The sequence below is a fragment of the Contarinia nasturtii genome, unplaced genomic scaffold, assembly GCF_009176525.2.
Source record: "Contarinia nasturtii isolate CC-2019 unplaced genomic scaffold, AAFC_CNas_1.1 Cnas_scaffold_1037, whole genome shotgun sequence".
NCBI classification, from domain to species: Eukaryota; Metazoa; Arthropoda; class Insecta; order Diptera; family Cecidomyiidae; genus Contarinia; species Contarinia nasturtii.
The window spans coordinates 2,216,060-2,240,078 of NW_022198383.1; the positions used below are offsets into that span (position 1 = coordinate 2,216,060).

The 24,019-nt window shown below is 33.5% G+C and overlaps 4 protein-coding genes and 1 long non-coding RNA gene across 27 annotated transcripts; 2 read left to right on the forward strand and 3 right to left on the reverse strand.

The window, feature by feature from the left end:
- The first annotated feature begins 1,987 nt into the window (after positions 1-1,987).
- LOC116344481 (troponin T, skeletal muscle) lies at positions 1,988-10,245 on the forward strand. Of its 23 annotated transcripts, none has more exons than XM_031773039.1 (15): positions 1,988-2,079; positions 4,150-4,194; positions 4,475-4,514; positions 6,158-6,175; positions 7,202-7,901; positions 7,999-8,079; positions 8,171-8,249; positions 8,843-8,908; positions 8,975-9,052; positions 9,220-9,237; positions 9,437-9,457; positions 9,651-9,665; positions 9,757-9,789; positions 9,899-9,939; positions 10,079-10,245. In XM_031773039.1, exons 2-14 carry the CDS (start codon positions 4,182-4,184, stop codon positions 9,919-9,921), a joined length of 1,185 nt encoding a protein of 394 aa, XP_031628899.1. In that variant the 5' UTR covers positions 1,988-2,079; positions 4,150-4,181; the 3' UTR covers positions 9,922-9,939; positions 10,079-10,245. The 23 variants fall into 23 exon arrangements, with proteins under 23 accessions (XP_031628899.1, XP_031628898.1, XP_031628900.1 ...); XM_031773038.1 differs by lacking the exon at positions 8,171-8,249 and adding an exon at positions 8,561-8,639 and having other exon boundaries at positions 1,989-2,079; positions 10,079-10,142; XM_031773040.1 differs by lacking the exon at positions 8,171-8,249 and adding an exon at positions 8,561-8,639 and having other exon boundaries at positions 1,989-2,079; positions 9,226-9,237; positions 10,079-10,142.
- LOC116344480 (N-acetylglucosamine-6-phosphate deacetylase) lies at positions 10,242-12,692 on the reverse strand. The gene is made up of 6 exons (XM_031773037.1): positions 12,105-12,692; positions 11,757-12,031; positions 11,458-11,676; positions 11,068-11,260; positions 10,872-11,000; positions 10,242-10,628 (listed from the first exon to the last, which is right to left on the reverse strand). The coding sequence occupies exons 1-6, from the start codon at positions 12,376-12,378 to the stop codon at positions 10,447-10,449; spliced, it is 1,272 nt and encodes a 423-aa protein (XP_031628897.1). The 5' UTR covers positions 12,379-12,692; the 3' UTR covers positions 10,242-10,446.
- A 1,949-nt stretch (positions 12,693-14,641) lies between these two features.
- Positions 14,642-16,492, reverse strand: LOC116344288. The gene is made up of 2 exons (XM_031772760.1): positions 16,093-16,492; positions 14,642-16,005 (listed from the first exon to the last, which is right to left on the reverse strand). The coding sequence occupies exons 1-2, from the start codon at positions 16,120-16,122 to the stop codon at positions 14,845-14,847; spliced, it is 1,191 nt and encodes a 396-aa protein (XP_031628620.1). The 5' UTR covers positions 16,123-16,492; the 3' UTR covers positions 14,642-14,844.
- A 346-nt stretch (positions 16,493-16,838) lies between these two features.
- On the reverse strand, positions 16,839-19,878 carry LOC116343894 (anaphase-promoting complex subunit 4). The gene is made up of 8 exons (XM_031772201.1): positions 19,669-19,878; positions 19,494-19,610; positions 19,255-19,409; positions 18,753-19,185; positions 18,370-18,674; positions 18,056-18,308; positions 17,712-17,971; positions 16,839-17,586 (listed from the first exon to the last, which is right to left on the reverse strand). The coding sequence occupies exons 1-8, from the start codon at positions 19,784-19,786 to the stop codon at positions 16,924-16,926; spliced, it is 2,304 nt and encodes a 767-aa protein (XP_031628061.1). The 5' UTR covers positions 19,787-19,878; the 3' UTR covers positions 16,839-16,923.
- A 621-nt stretch (positions 19,879-20,499) lies between these two features.
- LOC116344310 lies at positions 20,500-23,885 on the forward strand. Its single transcript, XR_004201400.1, has 2 exons — positions 20,500-20,610; positions 23,790-23,885. It is a non-coding gene; the product is annotated as an uncharacterized LOC116344310 (long non-coding RNA).
- The last annotated feature ends 134 nt before the right edge of the window (positions 23,886-24,019 follow it).

Consider the following 24,019-nt stretch of genomic DNA (forward strand, 5'->3'; position numbering starts at 1 on the left):
TATTTCAATTCATAAATTGTTTTTTTTTTTCTAAGACCGAAAAAATTGGAACACAAGCTCCAACTAGTCGAGAGAATAAAAAAAAAAGAAAACAATGCCAAGTCGAAACAAATTTAAAAGAAAAATAGATCCGTTCAACTCGGCGGTTCGGCATTGAAAATAAGGCATAACATGTAGATTTAAAAACAATTACGTCGTCATCGAATGTAAAACGCTTTTGAAATATTTTCACGTCTACCGACACCGTAGTTTTTCAGCACTCTTCCTATCGTTGTTCGTCTCATTTGTGAATTAAATAAAATTAGCCAGTACCGAGAGTTGATGTGTAGTAAAAGCATCTCAATGCACTTCGGATACTTTTATATTTTTAAAAAAATGCTAAATGAATTTTCGTCAAAAAATCTACACCGACATATTAATCTGTCTCGCTGATTAGATATTATCTTGCAAATCATCAATCACGTTACTTTTCAGATCGATTGCCAAACCATTGCCAGAGTGTTGTTTTGGTCGATTTTTATGAAAAAAAATCACACATCATTTCATATTTTTTCTTCACATTCCTGTAAGCGCCGCACGATCGGCCAAAAACTCTTAAACAATTTTTCTAGGTCACACACATTTGCACGAAATTAATTAGTCAATTCTTAAAACGTATATATATTTTGATGGTTTTTTTTGCATTTTCCTATTTCTTGTAGGTTTTTTTGAAGAAAAAAAAAACTAGTTCGATTTTTCAATTACATCTTTTATTAACACATATTCGAGATAAATTCCGTCTGTGGAAAAAATTGACATTCACAAATATGTGTAGTGAGGAAATAACGGTTGTTGTTTTTGGGTGACTAAGGCTATGTTGTTTGTAACATAAACCGAACCGATGAAAATAGAACCGCAATCGAGCGAAATATGAAAACAAATTGAAATGCTCTTCTATTTGTAGATTTTAATGCCGAATCGGGACGTGATCTAAGGGCATCCAGCAAAGGTATATCTCGAGCTTTGAATTGGCTACATTTTTGGGGAATTTTTATTAAAGTTCAATTGAATGTATGTTATTTCCGCACCAAAATCTTCAACTTGAACCGCAAACATTCGCGGTAGACTCAATTAAATAAATCAATGCATTTTTTTCAAGATCAAATTTTCCCTGCAGAATTTCAAGTATTTTGATGAAACATTTTCCTATCCAATCGAAGTGTTTGAAAATATGTTTCTTTAATTTTTCTATTTTCTAAGTGCGATTTTAAGCGCTACCGCTTTCGAGAAGAAGAAAAAAGAACGCAAGAAGAAAAACATCTAAATAATTTTTCGCTCGATTTAGTGGGATGTATGCATGTTTCATGAATTTTCGTTTTTGTGTGAATGTGTTGAGAAGAATCGATTTTGCCTGATGTAGAAAGACTCATGGAAAATTATATATATATGCGATATTTCTTTTTTCTTGAACAACACCGCCTACAATCGACTGCTCAATGGAATACGGTCTTTTTTTCGGTCGATTTTAATGTGAACCACGTAAAAAAGTCAAATCAAATGAGAAATATGTGCGCTTTCGCCTAAATAAATAAAGTTGGTGTTTAAATATAGCCGATTCAAAATATGTAAGACCGTGCAATCCGGTATATATGTATATATTCACGACACATGAGTGCCAATCCGTGCTCCTTTTTATTTTATTTTTTATTTTTTGTTTGCTTCGGGTCTCTTTCTCTTTTTTCTTTCAACATACAAAGCATCTGGCTGTGTGATATGAGGTAATATCGCACTCGCATATATTGAAAATAAAAATATAACGATACATATATATATAAACGGTGAATGGATTTCATTTAGTGCGAATGATACAGAAATAGCCGAAAATAATAAATGATCTGGTGATGTGTAAAGCGAGAGTAGATTGGGATTTTGAAAACTCGACGTTGGCGATTTTGCGGCAGTGTGCGTGAATCCGATTTTTCCGAGTCGAGCTTAACTCGTCGACTAGGTGATGCTCTAGCCACTGTTAGTTTTAGTTCACTCGCAGCATCGGTTCGGCGACGTCTGCTGATCGTTTTCTTTTAATTTCTGATTTGTAAAGTAAGTTCTAATTTCATCAGCAAATACTTTGCAATTCTCTTTTTTCCCACTTCTTCTTCATCATCTTCAGTATGGAAACCACGAAAAACAAACCACACAAGTTTATCGACTTCTTTTATCAGTTTGGAGATCTGCATTTCGTTTTTTTTTAAATGTGGAACAAAAAATTGGTTGAACGAAAAGTTCAATTTGGTTAATGATTTTTTTTTCTTGAAATAAAAAATAAACTCAGTGGCGAGAGTGAAAATGACATAAATTTTTTGTGTGCAAAGTGTGTGAAATCAACTGCAGCTTTTTAAGTGTTCAATTTTTTTTGGAACCTTTAAGGATCAAGTGATCAACGAAGTAACAACAGTTGGAAAAATTCATTTAAGTTTTTTTTCACACAAACTGCGAATTTTTTTTTACGGCAGAATATTTTTAGAAATTTTAAAAAGACATGATGTTGTGTTGATTAATGTGTATGAAAGTTGATAAATTGAAAATGGCCAATGAAATAGTGAAAATAGTTCAATCGAACTACGAAATTTCTTCGAGTTAAAAAAAAGATTCCAAAATGTTTTTTTTTTCTTCATCAAAGTCGTCTAGTTAATCACACAATATATCATACACAGACATATAAATATATACACACATACATAAAAACACTCATACGCCTCAGCTCTCTCAATATCAATTCATGTTGGTGCGTTTAGTGGCGAGCACATTTTCTATTTTTGTGATGTAGCCAATTTTTCGCTTATGCGCCTCGGTCCTGTTTTGGTGCGATCTTAGCTAAATGTGAGAGAGACACCGTCTCGAACATACACATTTCAAAAACATCTACACGATAAAATAGAAATAAAGGGAAAAGCAAGAGAAACACCGAATTAGTTGATGGTTCAAATTTTCACTTTTGTGTCGTCCATTCGGGCCCAATCAAAATTGAACAAAATATACGGTTTAAAAATATTTTCGATCTTTGTGCCGATCATTGGCCATCACATCAGCTTTAGAGACAATGAGCGTGCGCAACGCGAATGCTTTTTCCTATTTGCATAAATTCATTAAAGCAATTGAATGCATTCATTTCACTGAAAGTGTCAAATATTTGAACAAATGCCCAACATTTTATCAATTTCCCTGAGAAAATTAATTCGGAAAATACAGGCTCTCTATCGCCCTTGCAATGTTCAATGGTGTGTGCGCTCGAAAGTGGCAACAAAATAGCTTTCATCTCGCCTTCGATATTTGCATGAACTAGGACTTAGTTCGGTGAAAATGTCGAAATATGGAACGAACCATTTTATGGAAACGAACGAAAAAAACATAAAAAATGATATTTTTCGCGTGGGCGCTGCGCGATTAGTTCATTTTCAACTTCAATAACAAAAATTTTCACCGACAACACATACTAAAACTGTGACACGATACGCATTCTAAATATAGACGGTCGAAAAACACAGTGTGAGAACTTCCCACAAAAAGCGAAGTGGCATCAACGGGCCAAAATTATTAGAAAAGGATGTTTTGATGTTATATAAAAGTGTATGGTGCGAATGATGTCGAAAGAAAGCGAGATAGAGATGTTGAACCGCTCCCAGAACTGATTGCATAAAATCAACAGGCGAAGAATGAAAGAAATAGAAAACACTTCGTGATTATTATCGTAAGCGCGCGACACACAAACAAACATGTTTCACATTTTCACTTTTCAGTTCTATTTTTCTCGTTTATTTTTCTCTCGACACATACACTTTTCCTCTCTCTCTCGTTCACTCGATCTGAAACTGGTGTTCGGCGCGATGGTGTTGCTTTGTGTCAATCCCTCGCTTGATTACAGAACGCATTCCTTTTTGAACAGTCAGCAAATACATGTGGGTGTTTTTCTATAATAAAAAATGTATGCTCCGTTGGCTGAGATGAAAATAGCCATTGTGAAATGGCAACGATTCTATTTCTTTTTCGACCGATTGATCTGTCAAATTGTTTTTATTCATTCCAAATCGTTAAGCTGATTTCAGAAGAAGAACATTTTCTCGAAACAATTTTTTTTTTCTTATTGCTCACATATTTTCACTCATATTCTAGGTCTTAAAAAAACCCTTTCACCATGTCTGACGATGAAGAATACACGTAAGTATCTTTCGAAATAAAAACAAAATTATTCACCTTCGTGATAGAATAAATGTTATTTTTATCATTTTTAAGTTTATTTTTTTTTTCGTTCGTTAAATTTGTTGAATTATTTTTATGTTGGGACTTTGATCCCTTTGTAGACGTGATTTAAATTTCTGTTCATTGTTTTCCATTCCTCTGGTTTTTTGGCTAACTTTTTAAGAAAATTACGGATAAATTGATGACTAATTTTTCTACAATTTTTTCCCCTTCAAAACCATTCAATTCCCATCCAAAGATCCGAAGAGGAGGTCGTCGAAGAAGTTCACGAAACGTAAGTGGTTCCGAATAATTCGAATTTTGAGGCAATCGCTTTTCTTTTTTAATTTGGTCGAAGTAATCAGCACAATTCTAACCAGTTTAACTAGTAATTTGTTGGCATTTGAAAGAGATTTCTCTCTCTCTAACACACACAAACACATATCTCTTAGATATCTCTTAGATGAGTTTCTTGTAAATATTGACTTTTGTGCCGAATGTAGTAGTTGATCATCGTCTTTCTATTTCATCTTTTTTATTTTGCATTTGCAATGTAAATATTGTACATATCATTTTCGTAGAATTCGAATCCTTTTCTTTTTCAATCTCTTTGTTTTTGTTTTCAAATTCATACACAGCGTCTGACTATGTTTCGCTCGGGTAAATTTCTTGATTATTTTTATTCTTTATTCGCGTATGTCTATTACTTTGTCTACTTGTATATAGCGTTACAGTTGCTTCTTTTTTCGGCAATCACGCGAATCATGAACAAGGCCAAGTCGATGCTCACAACTCAAAATAAATTATGATGATTTCAAGAACTTGACACTAATTTATAAATGATTTTAAAAAAAAATGCAATCCGTCATGTCGTTTGACAGACAACAACTAAAAATGTTTTACTTTACACTGCTTTGCAGCAATATTAAAAATAATTCGACTGAACAATTGTGAGCGGTGTGTGATGCACACACACGCGCGCACAACTATTGTCAACCGAGAGATGCATATAACAATAAAAATAACGTTTTAACTGCAATATGCTCAAGGCAAACTAACGGCGCTTTCGAGCCAAATTGCTCGCATAGCTTAAACAATCAAAAGTTATTCGATATTAAATGTGGTTATTTTCTTCTTTCTTTTTCATTTTACAGGAAGTAAGTGTGCCATTGTCCAGTGTCACTCAATTTTGATCACTTATTAAATAATCAACTATTTCGAAAAGAATTTTTAAAATTTGATTTTCAAATTGAAACAATGAAGGATATATCATTTAGACAGTAGAATTGTAGTTATGTTGTGCTTTGCACCGTTTCAAGAAAACCGTTTTTTTTTTACTTTGTTCGTTGTGGATTAGTGAGTTGTTTTGGAAATTAGATTCTTTGAAGAGATTTTGTAACGGTAGCTAAAAATAGTTCCAAGGTAAAAATGAAATCAAAATCAGCGCGACGTAGTTTAACATAGAATATCAATTCATTTATTTTCAAACATTTAGCTATAACTTTAAATCGATATCGATCACATGCATTTAGGCTTGTTCAAACAAATAGTTCGAAAAAAAAAAAATTTGTGGTAGTTTGTAATGATCACATAAAGGTTTGTTAATTTATTTTATTGCATATTTTTCTATTTTCTTTTTCTCTTCTTTTTTTTGTTCCCGTGACAATTGTCGTTTTTTGCTGTTTTTTTGTTAAAACTCTGTTTTACCCTCCCCGATCAAACAAAAAAACCAAAAAAAATCAAATGTTTTTGTCCAATGCGACATCGTCCAAAAACATTATTCTCTTTTATCCAAACCAAAAATATCACTCTCGATTCATTCGATCGTATCCTGCAATACGTATTTACGAATACTTCAAATACCCACAAACACATACATATCAAATCATGATCATATCCTGTGAACACACTTTGAATTTGGCGATGCCGTTTATCTTGGCAGGACTGTTACAAAAACCGAGTAAGTTTTTGGTGCTCTCTCTCTCACACACACACATAAAAAATTGTTAAGCATTTTTTTTTTCAAAAACAACAAATAACGTTAATCAACAAAACAAACACAACAATTTTGGAAAACAACTTGCTTCTAATTGAAAATATTTTTACAAGGTTTTTTTAACTTTTTTTTATTTGGAGTTTTTGGTCGAATATAATGTGAATCTCTCTATTATATTCTTTTTTCTATCAAAATTTGTATATACGATTTTTTTCACTCACGGCCATACACAAAAAAAAAATGCGACCGAAAAATCTCCACCTTTTTTTTAAGAGCACACATTTTTTTTAACCATTTTACATAAAACTCAAAATTCCATTTTGGACAGAAACAAAAACATTTTTTTACATGAACGAATATTCTTTGGACGCAAAATAAGCACTTGTTTTTTTTTTCATTTGGCAAATTTGACACTCTAACACCCAATTGTGATCAGCAAATCTGTTTTAGTTCGATGATTTTGCACCTAAATTCGATTGAAAATTTAAAAAATAAGTTAACAATAAAATAAGATTGCAAATATAAGCACAAACAAAGAAAAACACACATATTTATATGTACACATACACCAAAATTGTCTGCATGCTTAAGCCCCCAGCAAATGAATGGATTTGGGTGTTTTAGAATAAGTTGCATTTAATGTGATTAAGCTTTCAATTTAAATTAGTCTAAATATCGAAATAAAAAATAGATATAAAATAATCGATGTTAAGTAGGGGTGAGCCTGCAATCACTCTAAATTTGTTTCAGGAAAAAAAGTGCATGAAAAATTTGGTTATTTACAGATTTTTTTTTTAGCTAATATTAAGAAGAAGTAATTGAAAACGGCTCACCCAAACTTTTCCATAAAAAAACCGATCAAATCGAAACAAAATTTGGATTAGAAGAATTGTCTGTGGGATTTCCTTAATCAGAAATTGTCCGTAGACGTGTAATCGTATTCGAAATCATTGGTAAAAATGTGTTATGTCTATTGATTGATTAAAACAGAGATTCCGGAGATCCAGAATTTGTCAAGCGTCAAGATCAAAAACGCAGCGATCTCGATGATCAGTTGAAGGATTACATTTCGGAATGGCGTAAACAACGTGCCAAGGAAGAGGTCGAGTTGAAAACACTCAAGGAAAAACAAGCTAAACGTAAGGTGACCCGTGCCGAAGAAGAACAACGTATGGCCCAACGTAAGAAGGAAGAAGAAGAGCGTCGTGTTCGTGAAATCGAAGAGAAGAAACAACGTGACATTGAAGAAAAGCGTCAACGTTTGGAAGAGGCCGAAAAGAAACGCCAAGCCATGCTTCAAGCCATGAAGGACAAGGACAAGAAGGGACCAAACTTCACCATTCAAAAGAAAGAAGGCGCCCTCGGTTTGTCGGGCAGCGCTATTGAACGCAACAAGACCAAAGAACAATTGGAAGAAGAAAAGAAAATCTCATTGTCGTTCCGTATCAAACCATTGGAAGTCGAAGGTTTGGGCGAAGATATTCTCCGCAAGAAGGCCATCGAACTTTGGGAATTGATTGTTAAATTGGAAACCGAAAAGTACGATTTGGAAGAACGGCAAAAGCGTCAGGACTATGACTTGAAGGAATTGAAAGAAAGACAAAAGCAACAACTCCGACACAAGGCTTTGAAGAAGGGTCTAGATCCAGAAGCTTTGACAGGCAAATACCCAGTACGTGGATTCCTAAATGTGATGCAACCCCACATCTAATCATTGCACTTAATTTGAAACTAATTCTTAACTTTTTTCCGTTTCTTTCTCTCACTTCTTTTTTAATCATACACAGCCAAAGATTCAAGTCGCCTCCAAATATGAACGACGTGTAGATACCCGCTCATACGACGACAAGAAGAAACTCTTTGAAGGTGTAAGTTGGCCATTTTTTTTGTTACATTTTTTTTAAAAATTTTTTATTGCTGCGAAATCAAATGATATTAAATCGCGAATAATTTTGAAAGGGATACACAACGATTACATCTGAATTGGCAAATAAACGGTGGCAAGAAAAAAATGACTTTTTTATGAAACGCACAAAAGGTGGGCGAAACATCGAATTAAGTGTATTCGTATTTAACTTTGTTTCATACTGATATATGCCGCGTACTCTCCCTACTCATTTTCGTTCTAAATGTTATCCATGTCGTTGTTTCTGTTCATGGCAATACGCGAAATTAATTCGCTGAAATGAGTTAAGCACAGTTGCCACGTAATCCCAATTGTTGATCGAATGAAGACGACAATATTGTGCATGCATCTAAGACAAAATTTACGTTAAGCATAATCACTTAATCACCTTTTAACAATGTCCCAATTTCCATTTGTTTTCGTTTATGTTTTATGTCGAACAGGGCATTGTTGAACACTACAAAGAAAACCTCGAAAAGACCTGGACTGATAGAAAAGATCAATTCGGTGGCCGTCAAAAAGGTAAGCGGTTAATCTGCGGTCTTTCTTCACTAACTATAACATTCGAATTCAATCAAAACCATACATCCATATTCCACCACATCGCTTCAAACTTTTTTTCTTCGTTGATTAACCCATTCAGTTTCTAATGTTAATTTTTCAAATTGTCCAATGATTAATCAATATTGAAGATCGTGTTCTAAAACCATATTCGCATTTTGTAGCTCGTCTTCCAAAATGGTTCGGTGAACGACCAGGCAAGAAAGCTGGCGATCCAGAAACACCAGAAGGTTTGTTCACTCGATTTGTTTCGCATTGATTGGAACATTTTAATTGAGAGATCATTTACGGTTTAGGTGAAGAAGATGCCAAGGCCGATGATGTCGAAATCGACGATGAAGCCGAGGAAGTCGAAGAAGTAGAAGAAGTGGAAGGTAAGTGGTCATGTGACAGCCAAACATCGCTGAATTTCACTGAATTTTGCTAAAACATGACAATTCATTCGCACAACAATTCCGATTTGCTTTTTACACGCATTTATTCCCAAACTTTTTTTCGCATTTTTTTTCTTTTTTATTTTGCTATAATTTCAATTGCTCAGGCGAAGAAGAGGAAGAGGGTAAGGCTTTGGTCATTTAATGCCATATTTCATATGCAAGAGATTGCGAACTAACTTTTCTCCGCTTTAAGCTTGCAAATGGGAAAAATTAGATCACATTTCTTCCACACAAATTCAAAATTGGAAAAAAAAAATTCAAAATTTTAATTCACATTTTTTCTCATTACATTCAATTTCGGCCCAATTTCACCAATTTTAGAAGAGGACGAAGAAGAAGAAGGTAATAATCAGCGTCAAAATCATTGCTTTTGCGCAACCCTTTTTTTATTTTGCTATCTAGAAACATAGAATTAAAGACATGAAAATTGAAAGATTTTATTCAGAAATTTTATGCGAAAAATATATACTAATTCTTTATCCTTTTTACGTTCTTTTACGTATTTCAATTCCATGCACTCGCTTCAATTTTGCAGAAGAGGAAGAAGAAGGTGGGTATCGCTTTTATTTTGAACTATAGCCAAAATCGACGAAAATTTGTATATCTAATTTTTCTCTTCGTTTCATGTTTCAACTCAATAGAAGAGGAAGAAGAAGAAGAGGAGGAGGAAGAAGGTAAATTTAGAAGAAAAAAATCTATTTGCTCAGATATTTGAATTAAAAACTAATTTAATTTTTCTTTCTTTTTTTCACCATTTCCATATCGCAATTTCCGTGCCAACAGAAGAAGAAGAAGAAGAGGAATAAACTACCATATTCACAAATGTATAGCATTTTGCAAAATTCTTTTTACATCATTCAATTTCAAAGAAAATAAACAATGGAAATCTAACCAAATCATGAACTTTGTTTTTCGTTTTCTCTCTCTCTCTTTTTGTTTTCCAATTGTATGTCGTGGCTACAGAATTCCTTTTCACAATGTGCATCCTCTCAACAACTCTCTGCTATCAATTCAGACAACAACATTTAAAAAAAAACACTCATTAATGTTAACTCTTGAACCATATGTCAAAAGATAATAATCTGAATGTGTCTGTATCCAAAAATGAAAACAAAAAATGCTTAAATTTATTTCATTCATAATTACGTTTTATTTTATTTGTATAAGCAAATTGATTCAATGATGTAATTCAACAGATTTTTCTTTCTTTATAAAAATGGAAATAAAACGGATATTTATTCAAAATTCATACAAAATGAATTCAACATGATTTTCTTTCGCATACAATGTACAATTGTACATAGAATCGATTGTAAACAAAATGTGTCGGATTAAGGTGTCTTAGAATATACTTGTTTGCCGGCAATCCATGTTGATAGCACGGTCAAGTCGTCATTTAGCATTATGAAGTCAGCATCAGCACCAAAATCTAACGTTCCCTTTGAATTTTCAATATTCAAGCATTTTGCAGGATGTAATGTGGCAGCTTCGATTGCAAATATAGTGGAACAGCCTAGAATGGCATAGAAAAAAAAACAAACAAAATAATCAATTTACGACAAAAACAAAAAACTGTAGAAAATTAGAGAATTTGGTTGGTAGAGAAAAATTCGATTATTTTATATTTTCAAAAAACACCGAATATCCGCAATCTGAACACCTCTAATTCGAATCCTCTTTTCTATGCCATTCACAAAACTATGCTCAAAATAATTAAATATTGAAAATAAGAATTTAATTGATAATCTGTAGTTACCTGTTGATTTTTTGAAAGTTCGCACACATTCGTCCATTGAGGCAATACTACCGCATAGTGTTTCAGTTCCGGCGATTCGTGCCATATTTTTTTCAATTCGAACACGTAATTGCCCTATGCGATGTTCACCTGTTCAATGAGAGAGATAATAACTGATTAAATTCAACTTATACACATTTGTGAATGTATTTATCACCATCCGATAGTCCAAGCGGTGAAACAGCATCGGTCACCAAGATTAAACCGTCTCTATTTGCACGATATGCAATTCTTAAGGCAGCTGGATGTGTATGTATACCGTCTGCAATAATTCCATAGTAAACCGTTTGTGATTTGGGCAATTGATCGGATGTCAATAATCCAACCAAACCTGGATCACGATGATGAAACTGTAAAAAAAGTCAAATACCATTATTTTCAAAGTTCAAGTAAAATCAGATGTGTGCTCATAATTTCGACGTTACTAGATTTTGTTTCCAAATGAATGGCTGTATTTACTTGGCTTTTGTGTGTACATTATTAAATTATACACGATATTTACAGCCATTTATTGAAATAAAACTCAGTCATAGTAAAGTCTCCATACCGGTAGCATTGCGTTGAACAAGTGTGTAATTAACTTTGAACCTTTCTTAAAAGCTGCTTCTCCGTTTGTCAAATTGGCTGTTGAATGACCAACGGATACAGTAATATTTCTGGCAGTTAACTCTTCAATTACTTCCAAAGCATTTTGCTTTTCTGGAGCTAATGTTATAATGGCAACATTGTCTAGTGATCCGTATGTCTCAAGAACCGTCGAAATTCCCTTTTGACACAATAAACAAACGATTCGAATTACAAAAAAAGTATATATGATAAAATTTTCCCCAAATGGAACTCACGTACATTATCAAAATCTCGAATGCATTCCAGCTCATGAGCACCTTTTTTGCTACGATCAATAAATGGTCCCTCTAAATGAACGCCCAAAATATTTGCGCCACTGTCTCCGCCATTTGTTTTTTTAAAACGTGGAAGTATGTCATGATATATTTTGGGTAATGAGGTTACTAGTGTCGGACAAAATGATGTAACACCGTGAGCCAAGAGACCTTTTGCCACTTTTTCAATGCCCGCTTCGACGTTTGTTGTATTGTTCGTGAAATCAATACCAAAACCACCTGTTCAACGAGAGAGATAAGAATATTGATTAAATTCAAATATGTTTATCAAAAGAAAACCGGAATAACAAACCATTTATTTGAATGTCAATGAACCCTGGTGCGATTATTGCACCATTACAGTCAATTTGTCGATGTGATCCAATTTTTTGGTCAAAAAATATCGGCTCTGGATTGATAATTTTACCATTTTGTATCCATAAATAATCATCAACGATTTGATGATTACGAATTAAGCGACAATTTTTAAATTGAACAATTTCGTCTTTCAAACACACAGCGGTCATTGTCAATCGATGGAAGTAATTCGAATAAAGTGGAATGCCCTTATTGAATAGTGCATTCATCAAAAATAAAATACTTTTATTGAACGATACGATTTCATCTTTTGTGTCGTTGTCTTATCATTTACGAATGATAACCTCAATTTTTTCTTTGTTTGTTCCAATTGTCTCTAAAGATTATTGCTGTTTTTTTTGTATTAAATTTTGAAGCACAACACTGAAATCGATGACTTGAGCTGATTGAATTGGTTTACCAAATTTGTTTACGTATTGTCAGATGACAGTATAAACACGTATGTGCTATTTATTTATATTTTTTATAAGAGGTATCGCGTTTGACATACGACGCGACTTGATATAAGACAGGACGTATGACATGTTTATATACTCACACAATGCGCTTTCATCACACAAAAAATATGCGATCAAATCGAATGAAGATGCGGTTATTAAGTAGTGTTTAGTCATATATTCATCATTTTGACACTGTGTGCGGTCAAATGTGCTATGAATGCGGAAATTTGCGGTCAATTCTAGAACACAAAGTTATAAAAATGATGAAAATATGACCGCACACTACTGAATAACCACATCTTCATTTGATTTGACCGCATATTTTTTTGTGTGATGTATTCAAATCGAATTGACATACAATTAGTTATCATTTGATAACATTTATTATTACAATGAACCGTTTATGAGTGGCACACGAAAAGTTCAACTGGATTTGATGCAACATGTGTGTGATAATTATCGAACAAAATTCGTTAAAAAGCTGGGTTGGTATGGAGATTACTTTGATACATAATCTACATTTTGTAAATGAACGCTCTAGAATAAAAACAACGTACAGAATGGTTGTTATATCAAAGCGGAACACGACATTTTTTATATAGAATTGTTGTTGTATAATATATTAAAACCACCAGAAATTGTATCAAAATACCGAGAATTGTATGGAATTTTTATGGTAATTTTTATTGAGAATAGACACATTTGGACATTTTATTCATTCCAACTTCAGACAAGGTTTTGAGTGGCAATTGGACTCTAATTTTGCACTTTTGAATAATCTACAAAGAGAATAATCTGTAGAGTATACATATTCTACGTAAATTACATTTGAAAAAAACGTGTTGATTTTCCAACCCAGTTAAAAAATTTAACGCTTTAACCCATTTTGGTGGTCATTTTCGTGTCTAAAATAACGGAGATTATGTGCATAGTTTCAAACAAAATGTACGAATTCCAATGGAATGACTTTGTTTCATTCACTTCCAATACCATTTCGTTATTAATAATGTAAACACAGCCCAATACGTTAAGTTTTAAATTGTAACGATTCATTTGTTGCTCAGTAATAAAAAAAAACAATCCGTTTGGTGGGAAATTTGCGTTATTTAAATTAAAATTAAGAACATTTTCGGACCCGAAACGTATTTCGAATGTGTATGACATTTGACAGTTGGTGGCTGTGTGCCAGTGTCTTTTTTATACAATTGGTTCCTTTCATTTGAGTTTAATGTGTGTTGCAAAAGAATAGATTTCTTTACACATGAACAACGGAATTGAAACGTATTTGGCCAAACATGATTGGGATTCGACAAACACATTGAATCGGTACGTGCGATGGACAAAACGGCGTGTAAAATGGTAGAAATGAACATCCATTTTCTACATTGGACGGCGGATCAACACCAGCCAATTCGCCGATTAGAATCAAGAAATATGTACGCATTGCATCATGAAACGTGGCAATCATCATTCGAATGGTCGATGAATACATGACATCACAGCATTACCCATTGTGTTTTTTTTTCTTCAAAAGATGTGTGCTTTTGAACAAGAAAAAAACTGAAAAACTGTTAAGAATTGCAATAACAATGAGCATTTTCTATATATGTGATTATTTAAAATAAAATTTACAAATCACATCACAAATAATTTTATTAATAAATCTGCGATTCCAAACACGTTCAAGAAACTTGCCGGAATGTCCATTAGTTCAATTGAATATAGTCATTACCTATCAGTTCATTACTAATGAATCATTAGTTGTTATCCATATGAAATATAATCTCTTGTCTTCATTTTGAATGAAAAAAATATCATCTTTTCCAATAAATTCCTTAAGTCAATTTGAAAAGAACGTAATGTTGGTAACATTGCAATTTTTTGTTCTCGATAAAAATATTGAACATTTTAAAAAGAAGTTCCAGCTGAAGTTATGCTATATTTATTGAAACTTACCGTACAGATCAGAAGCTCAAAATTCATGCTAAATGATTTTCAAATATATATGTGTATAAAAGGAAAAAACTGATGGTTTTCTTCTTATTTATATTTAATTTTTGGACTTGACTTGACTCTTATTCTACTTAAACGACTTTTACAAATTTCTTTGTATTTAAAATTTACCTATACATAGTGGTAATTTGAATGGAGATACTCTTGATATACGATTTATAAAAAAATGTATGCAAAAAATGTTTAAAAAATATGGTCTGTTACTTATTAAATCACAAGCAATCAGAGTCCATTCAGTCTACTTGGTTTACGTTCGTTAAAAAACCGCGAGTATCTAAGGCTATCATCGATGGGATGTTCGCCAAAACCGTCCAATTCATTAACAGTTATTCTTCTCAGTGGACGAGCCTCTTGTAGTATGTTCAATAGTCTGGTTGTAAAGTGGTTTTCAGGTTGCACAATATCAAACTCTAATTCTCTGATGTCCGATCTCCATGCGATGGCGCCGAAGTCAATGGTATCTAATTGTTGAAATGTTGACATTTTCAAACTTTTGATGTTTTGCATATATCCGATGCTGTTTAAAATGTCCTGTTCGGGCTCCAAATAAGGACCCATTAGTCTCTTAAGCGTCAGCTTTTCGATGGCAGGAGCATTTACCGCTAACCCGTGAATGAAGCGAACGGCTTCAAACCAGCGATAATCTTGAATGTCAAGTTCCTCTAGCTGCTTGAGTGTGGCCAATATATCATAATCGCAAACATTTTGATCGAACCATCCATGATCTCTATCCCAACCGTTTATTCCATGATAATGTAACACCTTTAGACTCGGCAGTCTGGTTGCAATTATCTCGAAACCTTTTGTCTCTAGATGAAAGCGGCGCATCGTGAGTTTCGATATGTTTTTATGTTTGGATTTCAATAGAAGATCAAGTATTCTATCTTTGTAGCCAATTTCGCCGCAAACACAGTCACTCAAGCATTCTAAATGTAAATGTTCCAGCTTTGTGAAAGGCAATGTCTGGCTAACCAAAAACCAAGTCGATATGTTATTCAAACCAAGATGGTCATGTGTACTCTCGCTATAGAGGTATAATTCTTTCACATTTTTACAGTGATACCATGCCAAATTCATGAATAGACTTATTTTATTGGAATCGCTATAATTTCCAAATCTTAATTTTATTACTTTGATATTTATACCGTGACTTTCAAGCGTTGATTGAATTTCATCAAAATTTGCAAATTGTATATTAACTTGGTATTGGTAATCCGGGTAGTTGAGTACCGTTAAAGAGTTATGCACCGGGTAATATAACGGATCATCAGTCTCATATTGATTTCGAAGTATGGGATCCACAGGCGGTTCGGTAAATGTTGGATTCATGTATTGAATGGTTATCTCCGCGAGTTCTTGTTGTGGTATGCCTGGCTGGGCATACTGTAAAATAATACAGAATTTTGTTAGTTTTATGATTTTAATGCAAAAAAAAAGAGTATGAAAATTCAAAACGAAAGAAATACATACAATTAGGTGGATCGGTAATTGAAAATTCATTTTGCTTGTGTTAAAATTGTTACAAAATGCAACCAATGATGCCTGAACGATTAACCTTGACTTGATTGACCTTTGCTCGATGGAACCGCTATATTTTTTTTCAAGCGATATTCGGAATTAATTCTTTCTTAAAAATTCGCCTTTATTTTAACACATTTATACGATTTAAAAGACAATATAAAAACAGTACGTAACACAACTTATTTTTCGCTCAACCAAATTTATTTTATTGGGAGTTCGTCTTAAAATTTTGGCAATTTAAATCTACTGATAGAAATTTCTTGAAAAAAAAAATGTGCGTCGAATATAAAATGTACGATAGATAATGTGAACAAATAAGTTGATGCTACGCTTTTGGCGGTTGGTGAAAGAATGAGAAGATGTCGGCACAGCATTCAAAAAGTGTACCTCACATTTTTCATTTGCACAAGCCAAACTAAAGACACTAATACAAAGGCAAAAGTAAATGGCGCGCAAATTCGTCTGCACCTGTTAATTTGCATAGCTTAAGAATGTGCTCACGCATACACATGCATAAAGACCTACTGAACGTTTGGAATATTCGGCGATAGATGATAACCAACTTCAATGCTTTTGCATACAAAATTTCAATCAATGCGCTTGTTTCAAGTACTAGAGTCTGTACACTCATTACTAGCTTTATCCATTTCGTTTTATCCCATTTTTAATAATAAAAAAATGACCAATAATATCAATTACAATTATATTTATGAATTTTATTCATGTAAATATGGTGCAAAATTGATTTAAAATCGAATATTTCAATTATGAATTTTATGTTCACTCATTAGTGTGTAATGTCATGTTATCCGTTTCATTATCAACATTCTCACTGTCGCTGCCATCGTTATCATCGTCGTCGTAGTCGCCTTCATCAACCTCCATTTCAAAGTGATAGAATTTTTTACGTGATATCGAAATAATGGTGGCAATTTTTCGTCCGCCTGACACGGCCAACGTGGTACCATCATTAATATCAAGTGGTCGTACCAAATCTGGATCTAATAAATCTCGTAAATTGATAACAGGAATCGATGGTTCAATTACAATATGCCGTTGAATTCGTGTACTAGTCAATCGTGACAATAATGGTTGAATCGGAAATTGAACGAAACAATTGGCCGTCGGTTTATCTTTTTTGTATGTAAATAGCATTGACATGGCTTTTTCATTGTAAAATTGTGTATGCACCAATTTCATTTCGGGAAATCTACGATTCAGCTCTGAATTGCCAACAGTCTCATTGTTCTCCATACATTCGATCACGGGAAATTGAAATTTAGCAAATTTTATACATTCAGATCGTGGTATAAATTCCTTGACGTAAATGTGTTTACCGTCAATGGTAAACGAAAATAATGTCGAACCTTTTTCATCCAAATCAAATTGATGCCAATGCAAATGTGTTTGATATGTTATATCACAAATATCCAATGTGTATACCTAAGGGGAGAATCACAAAAGAAAAGAATAAAATTTAAAATAATCGATAAGTAATCGGAAAATAATCGGAAACATATAATGAAAAAATTGCAAAGCAATAGCCACAACAACATTAATGTGTATACCATTTGCAATTTCAAACTGATTAGCATATCGGGCTTCTCAAACAATCGACGAATACTGTCTTTCAAATTATTGTGCTCTTGCACCAATGACAATTCTTTGTGATGCGGATAAATGAAATTCGAATTTTTCAAACACTCATTTTCCTCGAGCAGTTTGCCCCAGTCAGAATTGACACTTAATCGTGACAATTTCTGGAGATTTTGATTTTGCAAATATTGACCGACACGTTCCAAATTGAATTTGCGTTTTTTGCGATCATCTGGAAATGAGGTTAAGTGATTTAGTGGATATTCAACGGATTAATATAGAACAAAAGGTAGAAAGAGACAGAAAAATCATTCACCATGGTCAATTTCACAATATTCATCGAATGTGTTGAGAAATTCAGCCAAATAAATGGTGTCTTGTTGTGAAACGGCGGCGACATCTTCCGGTACGGCTTCTTCCATTAGACGAACAATAACGCCGTACAACCAACCCCAGAATATTTTAAAATCACGATTTGATTGCTCGATCACCTGTTGCAATTCCAATGATTTGATAAGAAACGCCCCAGCCTTCAAGCTCGACTCACTTGAAATTGCGCCTAATAAATCCTACAATTCATACATTTTATGTATTTTAAGAAATGTGAATCGATTCAAAATGCATTATTACCTTATAATAATATGTATTCTTTGACATTCCCTTCAAGTAGTTTAAATGATACGAAAGATTCAATATGGCTGTGTGCAACGGTCGAATGACCAATTGTTGAATGGTTGAATAAGTGATTTCGATGGAATTGCCAAGTTTTTTCATGCCTTTATCGGTGAGATCTCTCGTTAAAAATTTCACCAATGGATCGGGCGCATAACCAAATAATAGCAATTCAAGAAAATCAGCAGAGACAACACCGTCCGGCCGAGAGTTTACGTAATTTGTTAATTTTCGATCCATCTCCAGGAGGGCCGTTTCCCAAGCTTTAAATAATTAACAATTCAAAATAACAATAACATTTAATTTACTCAATTAACAATTCAGTTTAATGATGAACAAACCTTCAATGATGCATTGAACAACTTCTTCAATGTATGCCAACGTATTCACAATGTATCCATATTGCGTGGCCAACTTCAACAATGACACGGTTGACTCTGAGTAAAGTGGATTTTGAAAGGCCAATTGACGCAGTTTGTTTTTGTGCCGAACCAAAACGAAGATCGTATTGAAATCGCTGCTCATTTTCATGTCGCACAGATTAAAATCTTCGGTACCTTTGACGCCAAGCACCGATTTTACATTTATCTGACCACACGGCAACATACCGAAAACAAACAAACGCACCACACCCGATTTCAGTCCAACCATCAACAGATTGAACACTCGTGTGGCGTACTGTGTATGGCAATTGTAGTCATTTTTCCGTGTATTCGATGTGAGGGAACTGAAATTCGGCAACGGTGGCAAATAAACTTTATGACCATTTGCAAACTGAAAATTTAAACAAAAAAATTATTATAACTTTTTCACCGCAAAGATGAAGCCGATGGTTGTTGTTACCAATTTTGTATTGCCTTGCAAGTCATCAAAATCATCATAAGATTCCTTTGTGTTTTGAGTCCAATTTAGTGAGACAATTTCACTTTTCAGTTCGAGCGTATGAACAGCCTGATGATTTTCCACATCTACCAAAATGACGCGTCCACTGTTGTAACCTTTGAGAATAATTGGAGGGAAATTTAAATTTTTCATAACGCGTTCATCAAAATACATCTAAAAGTGGAAGAAACAATTTTTACCGATGGCAAGTATTCGTTCATCAGGTCGCCAACTAATGCCACAGACTTTGGCGTCTTCATATGGTGGTGGTTGAGTCCAAAGTCCTTGTAAATTTAGACGCTGTACAATGACTTCACCTATTAACACAGACAATAATTGTAATAATCATTTTGCTACTGATTTTCATTTTGCTACCTTTGTCATTGCTCATGGCAATTAAATCCATTTTATGGCTCCATGTTAGCAGTTCAATATTGTAACGAACCCCTTTGGATTGGTGCAATCGCATCAACGCATTTAAATTCGATTGCATTTTTAAATTCTATTTCTTTTTTCTTCAGTCACTAATGAGATAAACATAAAAATAATGATGCAAATTCAAAGTTAACGTTTGTATAAAGGAACTGTCAGTCTACATAAAACAATGTAAAATTCAGTGTCAGAATTGCGAGAAATGTCATTCAATGTGTCAAAATATCCCAATTCGATTTCATTTCGAAGTATCGCTTCTGTATCAGCACAACGTGTTTTCCACATTGTCCGCGTTTTTTTTAAAGCGTCAAATGCTGTTCAATAAGTGATATCGTTGTGAAACCATACAAAGTGTAACAATTTACAATCAAATCCATGCTATCCTCATGACCAATTACACAACACAAATCAATCGTAAAAATCACATCGGATCAACAATATCTCTAAGGTAAGAAGACAAAAACTTTTTTTTTTCAACAAAAAAACGTTCTAGTCCGTCATTAAACGCATCCTATGCGTACCAGTGTGTATGTGAATTGTGTAATAGACATTTTTGCCGGCTTTTTTCCCTCGTTGCCTATATCTATCCGTTGTCCATTGCTTCTTCGTATAAACACATAGGCGCTACTATGGTCTCAACATTTGTATATGTGAGCGATTATGTACGTGTGCGTTGCGCGTCTGTGTATGTCTGTATGAGCTCACGTTTTTTTTTTTTGTTCTTTTTGACATCGTTCGTTTTCTGAGTGCGCGATATTTTTCTCTGCGCATTACCAAACACACATCGAGCAATGTGTAGCATTTGATTCTGGCTCAGTATTCGAGTTGACTCTTTTTAGTCTACGCCATTTTTTTCGCTTCAAAACTTTTAAAGTGATGGCAAAGGTGAGTGATTTATTTTATCGCAAAAAATTTTCCATAAAATTTCGTTGACAAATTTGAATAGTTTGCTAAAAATGTCATCAAAATTATGACGCAAACATTGAACATCATTCGATTGAAGTGCGCCAAACGGAAAAGTGAATTTTTTCCTAATTAAATTCAGTGCAAAAAGGAACGAATAGATCATTTTCAAGCGAAAAGCAACAACAACAACAACAGCATAAAATATTGATGGCGGTGACTGCGACCGACGAGCAAAAAAAAATCGTTCATTGTTTCTCAAGAATATTTTTAATTTAACACACATTTCGAGATGAATAAGAGTTTATTCATTTCCGAGAAAAATACGCACGAAAACCGAGTATATTATCGAATCAAGAGTTTGTTTTGTCGGGTTGATTTTTTTTTTTACTTTTTGTGTGGTGATGATAAAGGCATATCAAAAATGATGGAAATGATGTGTGTGAAAACAAAATATTAATGAAGAAAAACGAAACATTTCGGTTCAATGAGCATCAATCGTGTCTTGAATTGGACAAAAATCGTGTTCAAGATGTGTACTTGACTTTTCACCCCATTTTTTTTTGTGCACGCTCTCTTTCTCTCCATTTTTTTCTCTTTCTTGTTCACTCACTCTCGCGCATACATTCGGCTCATCATCTTCGATTCTAGCTCAAGGACACAGTTTTTAATATGGTGAGGCGCGCGTGAACATTCTGTCTGCATCTACATTGCCAATGGTGTGTCTGACATAGAAAAGGCTGAAAACACAGCAAAAAAAACTACACCTCAACAAACATATTACGATATCTATAGACATATGGCCATTTATATACATGTCATTTTCCATGATGTGATCTACTCTCTTGTTAGTGTATCACTGCATTGCGCACTTCAATAAAAATATATATATATATTAACTAGAATGACATAGAACCATAGAGCGCGCGACACAAAATTACAACAACAATCAGCAAATGCCATAGTCTTACATAGTTGCTACAATATATTATATATGGAGAACCTATAGGTAGCAAATTGATTCTTGTGTTTGCCAGAATTTTCATGCGATTGCGAAACTCGAACATTCTTTTGTTCTGTTTCGTGTTTTTTTTATTGCGCCATATTCGAGTAGTGTAATTATATTATGAAATTCGTGTCCGTTTGCAATGAAAATGCCAAAAATGCATTAAGGAGCATAAAATTGTGGTCTTTGTGTTTGTGACAGATAGAGAAAAGGAGAACAAAGAAAAACCATCCATTAGAAGGACAAAATTCATTAGCGCCATTAAGAATATATACACACAGGCAGAGTGTGTATGGTGTTGCAATTGCGCGCGCGATCTACGAATGCACACACAAATGTCAAACACAAGAAAAAAAACCAACCACCAAGCTGTGTCGTTGCACAAAAGTCGTCCTGTTTTCTTCCACACACTTCTTCTCCTTTTCACGACCATGAAAATACATCGTCAGAGAAAGCCACCACAGCCATTGTGCATGTGCGCGAAAGAGAGACAAAACTATTGAACGAACAAACAGTCTTAGCGTAAATCGAGCCAAAAGAAAAATTTATTATTTTAAGGAATTTCATTCGTATCGCAACGAAAATATCGAATCGCCATTAAATTTTGAGAAGAAGAAGAAGAAAAAGCAAAACGAATCTACAAAAAGACAAAGTATAGCGAAAAATTTCAGTTTAAACATTAGAAAGATAAGCTGCCATAAAAATAGACACGAAACAATTGAAATGTTCAGTATTCAAAGTGAATTGAATGGATTACAACCAGTGCATGTTTATTTGTTCTAGTATCATTGCACAGTTTATGAGCTATTTCCGCTTTTGGTATCAACAATATTATTCTTTTACATCGTCTCGATTTTTTTATTTATCTTGATTTTCTGCATCTACAATTTTACAACAGTCATTTAGATGTGGTTACATTAATATTTAATATGAAGTGTAAACGAGTATGAGTTGTTGTTTTTTTCGTGTGATGAAGTAACGTGAAGTACGCGCGGCGTATTACATTTGTAATCAAATTACATTGGCTTATTGTGTGGCAAATGCATATTCAGTTTTTGTTTCATATTTTGTTCTTCTTCAATTGAATTGACACTTTCGTGCAATGGGCAGTGACATTGAAAACGATTGTTTTATATATACATTTTTCTCTATTTTGTTTTGTGTTCCCGTTACTCAAAGGAATTTTTGAGTAAATAATATTGAAAGTACACGTCATAGTAGCTGCTATATTCCATCGATCCATTAATATTTAACGCCATCCAACTTATCGCGTTCAATTGGACGTACAGTGAGAGCGCGAACCATAGACACACACACACATACTCCATCCGTATTAATTTTTCAAATGAATTAATTGCGAATACGTGAACGCTTCGATTGGTTTGCATGAATTTTTGATGAATTAAATGAGCACGGTGTTTCTAAAAAAAGATTTCAAAGAACCAAATAAACTCGAATTGCTATTGAATTTAGCGTGCAAATAAACGGTTTCATCATTAAACTAGATAGTAATATTTATAGCGATTTTATCGAAGCAAAGCATCAAACTCTGAATTTAAAAAAAACTATATAATTCTCAATTGTATGTGTGCTGTTATTTATCATGCACATGAAAATTTTGTGTGTGAAATTAAAAGTGAAATAAAAATGCGATATTTAATTTGAGGTTAGATTCATGGTAACAGGGCATACATATGTCTAGATATATGTAATTGGCGCTATTCTATCTAATAACATAGCACAAGGCAATCGCTTCTGCACACACACATACAGGCAATCAAATACAATACAGAAGAAGAAGAGATGAAAAAAAAGTTCGGTTCCTTTTGTAGCTGTTAATTTTCATTGTTGATCGATTGGAAGCGTGTCTTCTCTTTTTTTGGCGTCACTCTTTGACAGTGTTGTTGCTTTCAACTATAGAGACAGGCTGCCAATATTCCCACGTGTTTATTTTTTATTCGATCTCACTCTCAATCAATTACATTTACTTTATTCGTATTACCGTATCGCGTGCATTTCATCACCTCCAATCCAAATTAATTTCATTATTTTCCTATCAATTTCCGATCAAATGTTTCAAATCATGTTTTTTTCTCTTAAACCTTGAATTTATGATGATTTTATGCTAATATTATTATATACTCTTCTTTTTCAGACTTTGGGCAAGACTGTACACTAAATATATTTACATTTAAAAAAGGCCTAAACAAAAAAGATCTAATTTAAAACAAACAAAAAAATAATACAACAACAAAAATACACAACCAAAATCAGCAACAAAACCTACATTAAACTTTTTGACATTTAAAACAAAACAAATAAAATCGCTTACGAAATTTTTTCTTTTGAAAAAAATTCATCAAGTTAAATTTAAACAAAAAAAAA